Source organism: Ctenocephalides felis, unplaced genomic scaffold (genome assembly GCF_003426905.1).
Source record: "Ctenocephalides felis isolate EL2017-DRISC unplaced genomic scaffold, ASM342690v1 CF-g0.4_SCAFFOLD_01492, whole genome shotgun sequence".
NCBI classification, from domain to species: Eukaryota; Metazoa; Arthropoda; class Insecta; order Siphonaptera; family Pulicidae; genus Ctenocephalides; species Ctenocephalides felis.
This window is the reverse complement of record NW_020537646.1, coordinates 34435902-34449332: the sequence shown is the minus strand read 5'-3', so window position 1 is coordinate 34449332 and position 13431 is coordinate 34435902. Positions and strand designations below refer to the sequence as shown.

General features: G+C 29.0%; 1 protein-coding gene across 1 annotated transcript in view; it reads left to right on the top strand.

The window, feature by feature from the left end:
* Positions 1-13431, top strand: part of LOC113371691 (formin-like protein CG32138) — an 80503-nt gene extending 67072 nt beyond the window's left edge. Inside the window, exons 3-16 of the mRNA XM_026612343.1 lie at positions 1613-1699; positions 1777-1856; positions 2325-2470; positions 6175-6419; positions 8814-9062; positions 9190-9450; positions 9624-9816; positions 10423-10724; positions 11045-11261; positions 11352-11644; positions 11719-11998; positions 12105-12385; positions 12654-12797; positions 13064-13431. Coding sequence (XP_026468128.1) covers positions 1613-1699; positions 1777-1856; positions 2325-2470; positions 6175-6419; positions 8814-9062; positions 9190-9450; positions 9624-9816; positions 10423-10724; positions 11045-11261; positions 11352-11644; positions 11719-11998; positions 12105-12385; positions 12654-12797; positions 13064-13273 — 2988 coding nt within the window. The 3' untranslated portion in view covers positions 13274-13431. The remainder of the gene's footprint in view (positions 1-1612; positions 1700-1776; positions 1857-2324; positions 2471-6174; positions 6420-8813; positions 9063-9189; positions 9451-9623; positions 9817-10422; positions 10725-11044; positions 11262-11351; positions 11645-11718; positions 11999-12104; positions 12386-12653; positions 12798-13063) is intronic.

Below are 13431 nucleotides of genomic sequence, written 5' to 3'. Positions count from 1 at the left end.
TGCAAAGCTTTTGACTAAGTTTTCGCAAAAAATCTCGACACGATTTTGCAAATTCAAAAACTGTTCGAAAGATACCACTTTGTAATCTTATTAATAATTTTTTGGTAATGATTAACTGTGCTATTTTTTCATAATTAATCGTTGAATTTTTGGCGATTTTGTGAAACTTTGTATGGTGATAAAGATCATCCTATAATCTTAATTATATTAAGATAATTAAGATCAATAGGATTAATAACGAAATCAATTCCCTAATTATTAATGATGTCCTCTTCAATTTTTCTGCCGTTTCTAAATTCCTATGAATTCAAATTCAAAAAAAATTAAATTGGGATAATCATATTTATTCGTCATTAATACCTAAACTTTCCAGAACTTGTTTCACGTTAAGAGTGCTTAAATCTAAAATTAGTTTAAATTGTCTTCTTCTATCTATTACTCCAACTTCTACTCGCATTTGGTCTACGGCATTCAATTTTGGGGTTTTTCAGCATCCTTAAAACATGTTTTCAGTCTCAGAAAAGAGCAATAAGAATCATGTTCTCTCTTAACTCGATGGCAAGTTGTAGAAATATTTTTTCAGAAGTATAACATTCTTACCGTTCTTAACATATTCCTACTTATTACACTTCTCTTTATTAAAAATAATCCCCAGTACTTTATCTTCCATGTCTAATTCCTATGTCACAAGGAATAGAACTATCAAAGGATCGACTTTTAAGCTTAATTAATACTACTTAATTCAATTGATGGTTTTGGTATTCAACTGTTCAATTTATTACCTTTACAAATACGTCAACTAAGCAATCATTAATTTCACAACGTTTTGATTAATTTACTAAAAGCCAACAGTTTTTTCGACATTTCTGAATATATTAATTTTGACTTCAAGAAATACAGTGGTACCATCCCCTTCATATTATAAATATCTATTGTTACTAATTATATGTGATATCTTACAAATACAGCAATTTTTGGCTATAACTGAGTATTACTTAGCTGTGAAATATTTTTCTTCGGCTCTGATACTGCTATTTTTTCAGAAAAGCTTCTAAACTTTTTAATAATTTCTGCGAATTAATAGATATACAGGACCTCAACTTTTGAAGATGCTCTAAGTCTAAACGAAGACGTAATATCAAGTTTCATAAAATCAAGACACAAAATTAAATTAGTTTAGCATTCCTTTATTTGTATTCTATATTTGGTTGTTTTGTCATTTAATTGTAAAATTGTGAATTGTATATCTAATACATCTAATACATCTAATATAAATATTAAATCGATTATTTACATATATCGAGAAGTTTTTGCAAAGCAGCGCAAAATGTCATTTACACCCAGATCTATTCAGCCTTATTTATTTAATTATTAATAATATATTTCTTTGTATTGTCATAGAAAGCACTACTTTTTTGCTTACATATATTACCAGGCTCGATTTTTCTTATTTTTTTATTTTCTTTCAATTATCTCGTTAGAAAGAGGCGCAGCAGATATAATAACAGAGGGCAAATAACTCATTTATAGTGTTTCGTGACCACACTTAATGAAATTGCTGCCGCTTTTACAATGTGCACTTAACTAATTGTTTGTTTTTATTCTCTTGCAGGACATGGTGCACGCGAAGGATCCGCCTTCGTACTATTTGCGAAAGCTACGGACTTATCTGGATCCTAAAGCATCAAGGAGTCACAGAGTGAGACATTAAATGATAATAAAAAATAATATTAAATAATGGAATTTTATTGCATTATATGTTCTTAAATATTTTAGAAACGAAAAATGGTCATGGAATCGACATCTACACAAGTCCTGAGGGATTTAGAAATATCCCTAAGGACTAATCATATAGAGTGAGTAAAGTATTAAATAATTGATATATAGTGCTCTGGGTTCGTCGTGGCGAAGGTCGTTAACGCGTTGACTTTGTATGGACAGGGTCGCGCGTTCGATTGCCCGCTCTGGCAATCTGACATCGGGCAGCGCGATGTCCATTTTCAATTGAAAATATAGATCAAAATATCTTTCCAATTGAAAATAAGCCCATCTTGGGCACTGCGGTGTGAAATGGCAATGGGAAATCTCTCACACCATTCTTTCCTGAATCGAGTTGGAGTTTTAACTCAGCTCACGGACCTGCCCTAAGGCAGTACACCCATTATTTTATATAGTGCTATAGTTGATAGCAAATAATATAACGTATTGATATCATAATAGTATTAGCAATTTAAGGATTGGATTATGTATTAAGATAATACCTATTATTCAATATGAATAACTATGATTAATATTTTATTATATTATGTGTTATTTTCTATTAGATGGGTCCGGGAATTTCTAGATGATCGAAATCGTGGTCTAGATGCGTTAGTTGATTATCTAGGTTTTCGCCTAGGAATGATGAGGCATGAAAGGCGTCCGCAGCAGGGAGATTCCAGAACTGCTTCTGAGGAACGATTAGCAGCAGGTGTGATAAAATGACATATAGAAAGAAATAGTACAATTAGTGCATTTAAGAAACCTTTGATTATAACATATTTTTTATGCACTAACAATAAGTAAAGAAAGAACTCTAATATAATTTTACCAATTAGAATCTACGGATCTACGTATGAATTTTGGCAATCCTTCCATTATTTTTGAGAAACTTATGATATGCTGATAAACTTAATGAATCGTCATACAACTTGATGATATAATTGACAAGTACATTTTGAAATCATAAGTCATATTGTTTATAATATATTTTCATTTTGATACATTTATATATTTTTATGGCAATAAGATCATACCTTAAATTACTACGTCACAGACTTTTCGAGAGTTTTGTGTCATCATTAGTTTAAATTAACAGAAACGTAATATATTTTTTATAAATGAGTGATAAGAAATTAACTTTAATAACTTTTTAATGACATTGTAACTTCCCGTAGAGTAAGTTATTGTAATCGTGCAAGAATCGAAATTGAATATTTTTACATTTCTTCCCGTTTTGAAGGTTTCTGAACATTTTGCCATACTTCAGAAAAAATGGATGTGTGTATGTATGTATGGATACAATTTATTTCAAGTTGTAGTTCAGTTCAAGTCAGTTCAGAAAACATTCGATTTCTATTGATAGGGAGACGTGCTGATTAGTTTTTGGCAAAGGCAGGTCCAGCAATTTCGAAGATGAGAGAACTAAGCATCCGATTTGAATGATTCAAAAAAACTTCCTGCTTGTGTTGACGAAACGATTGCTTTTGGAAAAACTTTTTTTTAATTTCCAAAAAAAATATTTTTTTTTAATATTGAAAATAATTCAAATTTTATTTTCTTTTTTTAGCTAAAGTTCTAAAGCTCACTTATATACTTCTAAAAAATAATTTCAACTTTGCAATTCAGTTTATATAATTCTTATAAATTATTGCCCTTCATTTTAAATTCGATTGATAAAGTTTTGCTTATTTGCATTTCAGATGCTATGCACCACTAGTTTAGTATAATATCAAGCTTTGTAAAAAATGTCAATTTCAATTTCTGACCACTCATAATAAAACTCAACTCATTCACGTACTATTATATTTACAAACACTGTTATATACTCTCGTACTATCATGTACACAAATATTATTACTCATTCACGTACTATTATATTTACAAATACTGTTATATACTCTCGTACTATTATGTATACAAATACTATTACTCATTCACGTACTATTATATTTACAAACACTGTTATATACTCTCGTACTATTATGTACGCAAATACTATTACTCATTCACGTACTATATTATATTTACAAACACTGTTATATACTCTCGTACTATTATGTACGCAAATACTATTACTCATTCACGTACTATATTATATTTACAAACACTGTTATATACTCTCGTACTATTATGTACGCAAATACTATTACTCATTCAGGTACTATTATATTTACAAACACTGTTATATACTCTCGTACTATTATGTACACAAACACTATTACTCATTCACGTACTATTATATTTACAAATACTGTTATATACTCTCGTACTATTATGTACGCAAATACTATTACTCATTCACGTACTATATTATATTTACAAACATTGTTATATACTCTCGTACTATTATGCACACAAATACTATTACTCATTCACGTACTATTATATTTACAAATACTGTTATATACTCTCGTACTATTATGTACGCAAATACTATTACTCATTCACGTACTATATTATATTTACAAATACTGTTATATACTCTCGTACTATTATGTACGCAAATACTATTACTCATTCACGTACTAGTATATTTACAAACACTGTTATATACTCTCGTACTATTATGTACACAAATACTATTACTCATTCACGTACTATTATATTTACAAATACTGTTATATACTCTCGTACTATTATGTACGCAAATACTATTACTCATTCACGTACTATTATATTTACAAACACTGTTATATACTCTCGTACTATTATGTATACAAATACTATTACTCATTCACGTACTATTATATTTACAAAGACTGTTATATACACTCGTACTATTATGTACGCAAATACTATTACTCATTCACGTACTATATTATATTTACAAACACTGTTATATACTCTCGTACTATTATGTACGCAAATACTATTGCTCATTCACGTACTATTATATTTACAAACACTGTTATATACTCTCGTACTATTATGTACACAAACACTATTACTCATTCACGTACTATTATATTTACAAACACTGTTATATACTCTCGTACTATTATGTACGCAAATACTATTGCTCATTCACGTACTATTATATTTACAAACACTGTTATATACTCTCGTACTATTATGTACACAAACACTATTACTCATTCACGTACTATTATATACTCTCGTACTATTATGTACGCAAATACTATTACTCATTCACGTACTATATTATATTTACAAACACTGTTATATACTCTCGTACTATTATGTACGCAAATACTATTACTCATTCACGTACTATATTATATTTACAAACACTGTTATATACTCTCGTACTATTATGTACGCAAATACTATTACTCATTCACGTACTATATTATATTTACAAACACTGTTATATACTCTCGTACTATTATGTACGCAAATACTATTACTCATTCACGTACTATTATATTTACAAATACTGTTATATACTCTCGTACTATTATGTACGCAAATACTATTACTCATTCACGTACTATATTATATTTACAAACACTGTTATATACTCTCGTACTATTATGTACGCAAATACTATTACTCATTCACGTACTAGTATATTTACAAACACTGTTATATACTCTCGTACTATTATGTACGCAAATACTATTACTCATTCACGTACTATTATATTTACAAACACTGTTATATACTCTCGTACTATTATGTACACAAATACTATTACTCATTCACGTACTATTATATTTACAAACACTGTTATATACTCTCGTACTATTATGTACGTCATTTAGAAAATATGTTAAAATGCACTGACGTTCAAACAAATCATTCTCGAAATATCTGTAAGTTACAACTTTATGAAATAAGTGCAAAAATATGGAGTAATTAATGTTTCATACATAATTAATATTTCACTCATAGTACAAGTTGAAGAAAATTTTTTACTCAGCAGCTGCTTTTTCATATTGTTTACATAATGAAAAATCTTTGCGGAATTTTTTATCAAGATTATTTTACATTATTAATAACGATTTGCGTAAAAATTTTTTTGATTAATTTTAAGTATCTGGGAATTGGTAATGAGAATTTACTGAATTTTGATATAAAACTTACTTGTGGCATATTATTTATTGCCATAATTTTCATATGCAAATGCGAAAGATATTAATTGTCTTCGAGTATTTTTATCATAATAACCATGAAAAAAACTATGGCTAGCGATTAAGTCAGATTTTGATTTTATTATTTTAATGAAATAGTTTTGTTCTAGACTCTATTTTTCAACTATTACTGTTATATCAGTTTCATTCAATATTTTTGAGGAAAGCTGAAGATTCTTTTGGTATAAAATAACCAGAGATAGTTGGGTTGTCTTCTGAAAAAAACACGTAGTAAAAAAAATTACATCTGAAAAAGAATTAGCTACTGATCGCTGTACATAACATATAAATATGAGTTGATAAGATTTCAATCTTTTAGGAAATTGCTCTTTATCATCTGCGATGGACGGCACAATGTCACATCACGGAAATGGAACGATAACTTCATTGAGTCCTTCAGGCACGATGTCTTCTCGTGGTACCTATAGGCCATCGTTAGCCACCATCGCTGATAGCCCTGGTGTCAAACGGCGCTCAAGACACGCTCAGCGCCTAAACATGGGCGCTGCGACGGATGATATACATGTTTGTATAATGTGCTTGAGAGCTATAATGAATAACAAGGTAAATTTATAACAAATTCGAAATTATATGCTAACAATTCTAAAAATATGAAGTATACAATAAAGTAATGAATTTTATGACATAATTGGTTATATTTCAAAGTCACTCTTAAGGGGGTATTCTAGTGTAGAGCGATAAATTTTAGGTCATTTTTAAAGTGTCGTACAAGAAAGCAATGAATGTTTTTACTATCCATTTTTTACCACTTGTTTATTAATATTTTTAAAATACAAAACAAAAATTAAAAAATGAGAAAGTTGAAAATTGTAAAAACTGGCAGCTGATAAAGTGGGTGGTCTCAAAAAATTGGCACCTCAGTCTTGACATGATTTCAGCCCTCCTAGCCATCGGAAATGCAAAAAATAAAAAGATTATTAATCTACAATAATGTCGCAATCGCCCGAACTAGCGATGAGTAAAAAAATTTTTTTTACAAATTGGCGACTGTTTGAAAAAAGTGTATATTTTACTGTTTTTTTTTGAATTTCTCGAATTTTTTTAAATAGTAAAAATTGGAATTTGGGGATAATCCTAGTTCGGGCTATAGATAGGTCTATAAACAAGACTCTCTGAACATTTCAAGTGTCGGTCGATTAAAACTTGAGAAATCGTGTCAACAGTACTGAAAAAGTTTTGCTTGAAGCCAAACCAGTATGGAGACCGAGTCAGTAAAATGCCTATATCTCCGAAAATAATTCAAATTTTCAGAAACCTTCTCGTACTCATATTTTTAGATAGTTATACTCTGAAAATATAAAATAAAAAAATCGATTTTTTTTAATTTCTACACTAGAATACCCCTTAAAAGTATTATTGAACTCGTATTGTTCCAGTTTTTAAAAACAGAATTTTATTTAAACATTTTTGAGGAGCTAATAAAAAACATATGTTGTCTGCCTTTTTTGGCTGTGTTTACCATCCACAATAATAATAAAATAATTAATTATGATTGCTATGTTGGAGTCCCAGCACTTGCATGAAATTAGTATGAGGATTGAGGAATCTGCTATAATGCTAAAAGGCCCAAGTTTGATACAATTTATTGTTGATTTATGTTGAAATTATTAATTGTATAATATATAATATGTATTCAATTTAACATAGATTTATAGTGACAATAACAATTGTTTTTTATAATAATATATATTCATAAAAATAATAATTGGAAACAAAACTAAAAGATTCTATGTTCTGATGTTGACTATTTTTATGATATTGTAAAAAATAGTTGCAACTATAATCTTTGAACTACATCTCAAATACTGATATAATTTTGATTTTAATTAAAATGCAAGCTTTATTTAAATTTTTAATTACTTTTAATACTTTGAAATAGATTGATAAATAGCTTGTTTCACAATAGGATATTCATAATTCGTATAACATTTTTGTCTAAGCATTTGCGCCTGAGCTCGGTTTATTAGTGAATTTACAGTGAGAGCAATATTACATCAATAGAACGAATGATTTATTTTAAAAATGAATTATTACTACATTGTGATAGAAAGTAAAATACGCAATTCAATTATTTCAATTGCCACTGATTATTGTGCAGTAAACGGAGCGTTTAGGGTCTGAATTTTTTTCACTAAAGTTTGTATTATTATGTTGATCATGAAATGTATCTACCTTTATGGTACAGAATTTTGGCAGGCGATTTATTCTTATAGTAAAGTATCTTGTGTTAAATATATTGATATAGTTTTATATCACTATAGACAAATGAAAGTTTAATAATTGCAGTAAAAAGAATAACAAATATACGAGTTTAGACAAAATTATACTGGGTACTAGTGTTATATTAACTGTTTTTATTTAAGGGTAGTTTTAAGAGTTGAACAAATTATGGATATGGTAATTATTTTCGAGAAATTGAAAAAATATTCATATCATCTTGAATTTATTAATTTTCTTTCAATGGGGTTGTTTTTAAGGGTCTAAAAGGGTTAAAAATTTGATAATCAAGATGGAAAACATGAAATATCATTTACTTTATACGTAATTCTTATTATATCATACCGAAATTTATTTTTAAGTGTTTTTTTTTCAATTTAGAGGTTTTTTGAAGGGTTTAGGGTTTTAACAGGGTTGAAAATGATTTTATTGCAAGGTAAATGTATTAAAAATATTTTTTAATTATATCCTATAATATTAAAAATGTTTACTAGCGATAAAACGGCTCAATGTCCACTTATTTATTAAGGGGTCGAAACCCCCCAAGGGGGTGGTGGCGGCACCCGGATTGTTTTCACTTTTGAACTTGAGGTTAAGATGAACCTAATTTCAAAATTTCATGCGATTCGGAGTAAAAAAATCAGAGGTTATACCCTTTTTTCCTCTCTATATACTGCACAATTAATTTATTTTGTAATTAATAAATAATTATTTCATTAGTATGGCTTTAACATGGTTATACAACATCAAGAAGCGATAAATAGTATTGCGCAGTCTTTGGCTCATCGATCATTGAGAACGAAAGCGCTGGCTTTAGAGCTTTTGGCCGCGATTTGCCTGGTAAAAGGAGGTCATCGAATTATTCTAGGAGCTTTTGATGCTTTTAAAGAAGCTAGACGTGAACCAGCTCGATTTGTCACTTTAATGGACTATTTTGTGAATTATGAGACATTCCATATAGAATTTATGGTAAGTAGTAGGATAATTACCACAAATCATTATTCAATTTATTAATTTTATTTATTAACTTAAACTAACTTGTAAGAGTATGATTTCTTAAATCACTAGCATACTACTAATCCTTTTTTCATCCCAGGTGGCCTGTATGCAATTTGTGAACGTGGTAGTCCACTCTGTTGATGATATGAACTTTCGAGTTCATCTACAATATGAATTTACTGCCTTAGGATTAGATGAACATTTGGAGCGTTTAAGAGTTATTGAGAGTGAGGAATTACAAACTCAAATTTCTGCTTATTTGGACAACGTTTTTGATGTAGCGGCTCTTGTCGAAGACAGCGTAACTAAAACTGCTGCTTTGGAAAGGGTCGGAGAACTTGAGGACGAATTGGCTCATGTAAGAGAAAGATAGTTGGAGAAATTGAATTAAAATTCATTTCAAATTCATTTCAAATTGTAAAATATTTCATTATATTAATGATATTTTTAATTAGAACTTCCATTGCTGTAAATTTAACCACAACGGAACATGAAATAAATTAACTATTGATTAATATTTTAATCCCACAGTGTCACGATCGTATGTCAGATCTGGAACATGAATCTCTATGTAAAATAGCAGAGCTGGAACGCGCCATTCAGACCCTGCGCCAAGAACGCGACCAGGCCATACAGCAAGCGCGGCAACATGGTGAAGAAGTGGCCACTCTAAGGAGGGATGCTAAACAAATGAGGGAAAATGAAAGAAAATTGAGGGATCGTGGTGAGAAAGATACATATATTCTCAAATATATTATATTCTCAAATTTGAACTGTATAGTCGTCGCTAGAGAAATAGTCGTCACTATTACATGTTAAACCATATGAGCAGACACATTATTTTATTTATATTCTGTTATATATTGTTATTTTTAATATTGGTAAATATTATTTATATAATAATATAACTTTTATATGTTATTATTGGCACTCCTAAATTTATATTTTCATTTTTTATTCTTTATGTAATTATCATTGAAGTCATTAGAAATGCTTGAAATAATTTTTTGTAATGCTTCGGTAATTTTAATTCGTTACATTTTCCTTTGTATATTACGGCCACTATTATAAATATCATGATTTCAAACCAATGAATTACTTTATGGATAAGTATCTTAAGTTATCTTTGAAATTACAGCAATTTATTCTATGCTGTTTTATAAATATTATGATTTCAAATCAATACATTACTGTGACTATAAATCTAACTTATCTTTGATGACTGCTTCAAAGTTTATCTGACATTTTTATATCAACGGTTATCACATTTTTTATGTATTTTTGTGTTCATTCTTATATTAAAATTATATCAATTTCAATCTATTTTCAGGAAGTGGCGATACATCCTCCACAGCACCAGATTCGACATCCGGTGGTAGCACAATACCCATTCCTCCTCCAGCACCTCCAGCGCCACCGCCGCCACCACCACCTGTATGCGCTGCTCCTCCTCCCCCACCGTTTTGCCCTCCTCCGCCTGCACCACCGAGTCTATTGTCATCGTCCTGCCCTCCGCCACCAGCACCACCAGGGATGATGCCAGCGCCAGACGGAGCCATGACAATTAAAAGGAAGGTGCAAACAAAATACAAGCTTCCGACGCTCAATTGGATTGCTTTGAAACCAAACCAGGTAATAATAATATCGGTCCAAAATATGAATGTTTGAAATTTCTGGATGTTTCAGTACCTTATTAGAAATAATATTGGTAAACGTGGTTAACTTTATGAAAATTAAATGCATATTAAATTAATTTAAAATTGAAGAGCCATTTTGGAATTTTATCAGTCTTTTGTATTACAAAAAAATAATTTTTTATAAATGAATTTTATATGAAATATTTAACAAAATGACCATGTATTCATTGACTACAGATACCATAATTTTACATCTATACAACTTTACAATTAGTAAGATCTTGAATCATAACCAAACACACAATTTTTGTAAAGGTTCGAGGAACAATATTCAATGAGCTGGATGATGATAAAATAATCAGTTACATAGACTTTACTGACTTTGAAGAACGGTTTAAACTTGGCCCTAGCTTGAATGGAACATTGCTGAATGGCCACAGTGATACAGATGGATTATCTACATTCCCCAGTAAAAGGTTTAAGAAACCTGAAAGCATTTCTTTACTGGAGCATACTAGGCTGAGAAATATAGGTAAGTTGAAAATAAAAGATATTGCTTTGTATTTAAAAAATATTTCATTTATATTATTTATTTAAATATAATATTTATTTCATTCTGCAGCTATATCTAGAAGAAAATTAGAAATGCCAGTGGAGAAAGTAATAGCAGCAATAAATTCATTAGATCTTAAACAATTGCCTTTGGATAATGTAGAATTACTGCAAAGGATGGTCCCAACAGAAACAGAAGCAAAAGCTTATCGTGAATATCAAAATGAAAAGAAAAATATTTCTCAACTTACAGACGAAGATAAATTTTTATTGAATCTAACTAAAGTTGAACGAATTACTGCCAAATTGAACATCATGAATTATATAGGAAACTTCTTTGATAACGTACATTTGGTAACTCCTGTAAGTTTTGAATGCTATAACTTCAATTTAATGAATGAATAAAATGCGTACATGACATTATATTCTAATTGCAGCAAATCCATGCTGTGATATCTGGTTCTGCCTCCGTGAAGAGTTCGCAAAAATTACGAAAAATTCTTGAAATCATATTAGCTTTTGGAAATTATTTGAATAGTAGCAAACGTGGACCAGCATATGGATTTAAATTACAATCCTTAGATACTTTGCTTGATACAAAAAGTGCCGACAAACGAATTTGTTTGCTACATTATATAACTTCAACAATAAGACAAAAGTTTCCAGAATTATTGAACTTTGAAACTGAACTTTTATATATAGATAAAGCTGCTCAAGGTAATAAAAAAGTTGTAAAAAAAAATTATAAATATATAATTTTATGCAATAATAAATAAGGACAATCATATTATTGATATTTGATTTTCATACTTTTTGTTTATAGTATCTTTGGAGAACATAAATGCAGATATGGAAAATTTAGAAAAGGGTATGGAACTTATTCGTAAAGAAGCAGAACAAAGATCTAAAAATTCGGCAGGTCCGAACATCATACTCAAAGATTTCTTACAAAATTCTGAGGATAAATTAAGAAAACTTAAAGCTGAAGCAAAAACTGCACAAGAGAGTTTCAAAGAATGTGTTGAATATTTTGGTGAAAGTCATAGAACTGTAGATGCAAACACATTCTTTAATTTAATAGTAAGATTTATCAAAGCTTTCAAGGTAACTTTTCAGTCAGTATTCTTGTATTACAATTATTTTGGGAAATAAAAGCTTTGCTGTATAGCTCACATTTTTAATTATAAATGATATTTTGGAAATATTGTAATTAAAGTGATGATGCTTACGAAACGTAAAAAATATAGCAGTAAAATCTTAAATATTTATATAAATTCAGAACTATAATATAAATATAATTAGAACCTTTGACAAAATCTTACAAATTTAAAAATTAATTATATATATAGGTAATATTTACATTATATTACAGACTGCTGATCAAGATAATGAGCAGCGAAGAAGACTAGAATTAGCGGCTTTAGAAGCTTTAAATAAACCAAATGAAGAAGTAATCAAGAAAAACAAAATTAATCAGAAAAAGCAACAGGTTTTAATTTTTTTTTTTAAATTAAAAGTAAACAATTGAAAAATATTTTTTTCTCCTTCGAGTGATAAATAGAAATGATTTCTACCAGATGATTTTTCAATAAAATTTACAATTATTGAATGCTATTAAAATATGACTGTACAATTTTTAAATGAACATTTATAGTATTTATAAACATTTAAAGGTTTACCTCAAATTTAGCAGTTGATTTTTCATTTTGAACATAATTGAGTTTTTATATATTTTCTATATTTTATTTTCTGTATTAAGAAATCAAGATTGATGCTTTCCAGGATGCTGTGATCAATGAACTAAAACATAAGACGAATCAAGTGAGAGAAAAGAAACTTTTGCAGCAGGATGAGGTGTACAATGGTGCCTTAGAAGATATTTTATTAGGTTTAAAAAGTGAGCCTTATCGACGTGCCGATGCTGTTAGAAGAAGTCAAAGGAGAAAAATAGATAATAGGTTATCAAAAACTCTTGAAGAATTAGAATTTTAATATTATATATTTTAGAATTTTGTTTAATAATTGACTTATAGAAATAAGACATATTTAAGTTTATATTTACGTTAACTTATGTTGTTTTTATAGTCCTATGTGTTTATATAAATATGTTTCCAGAAGTGTGGTGTTATTTTTCAGGAAGGGATAATATG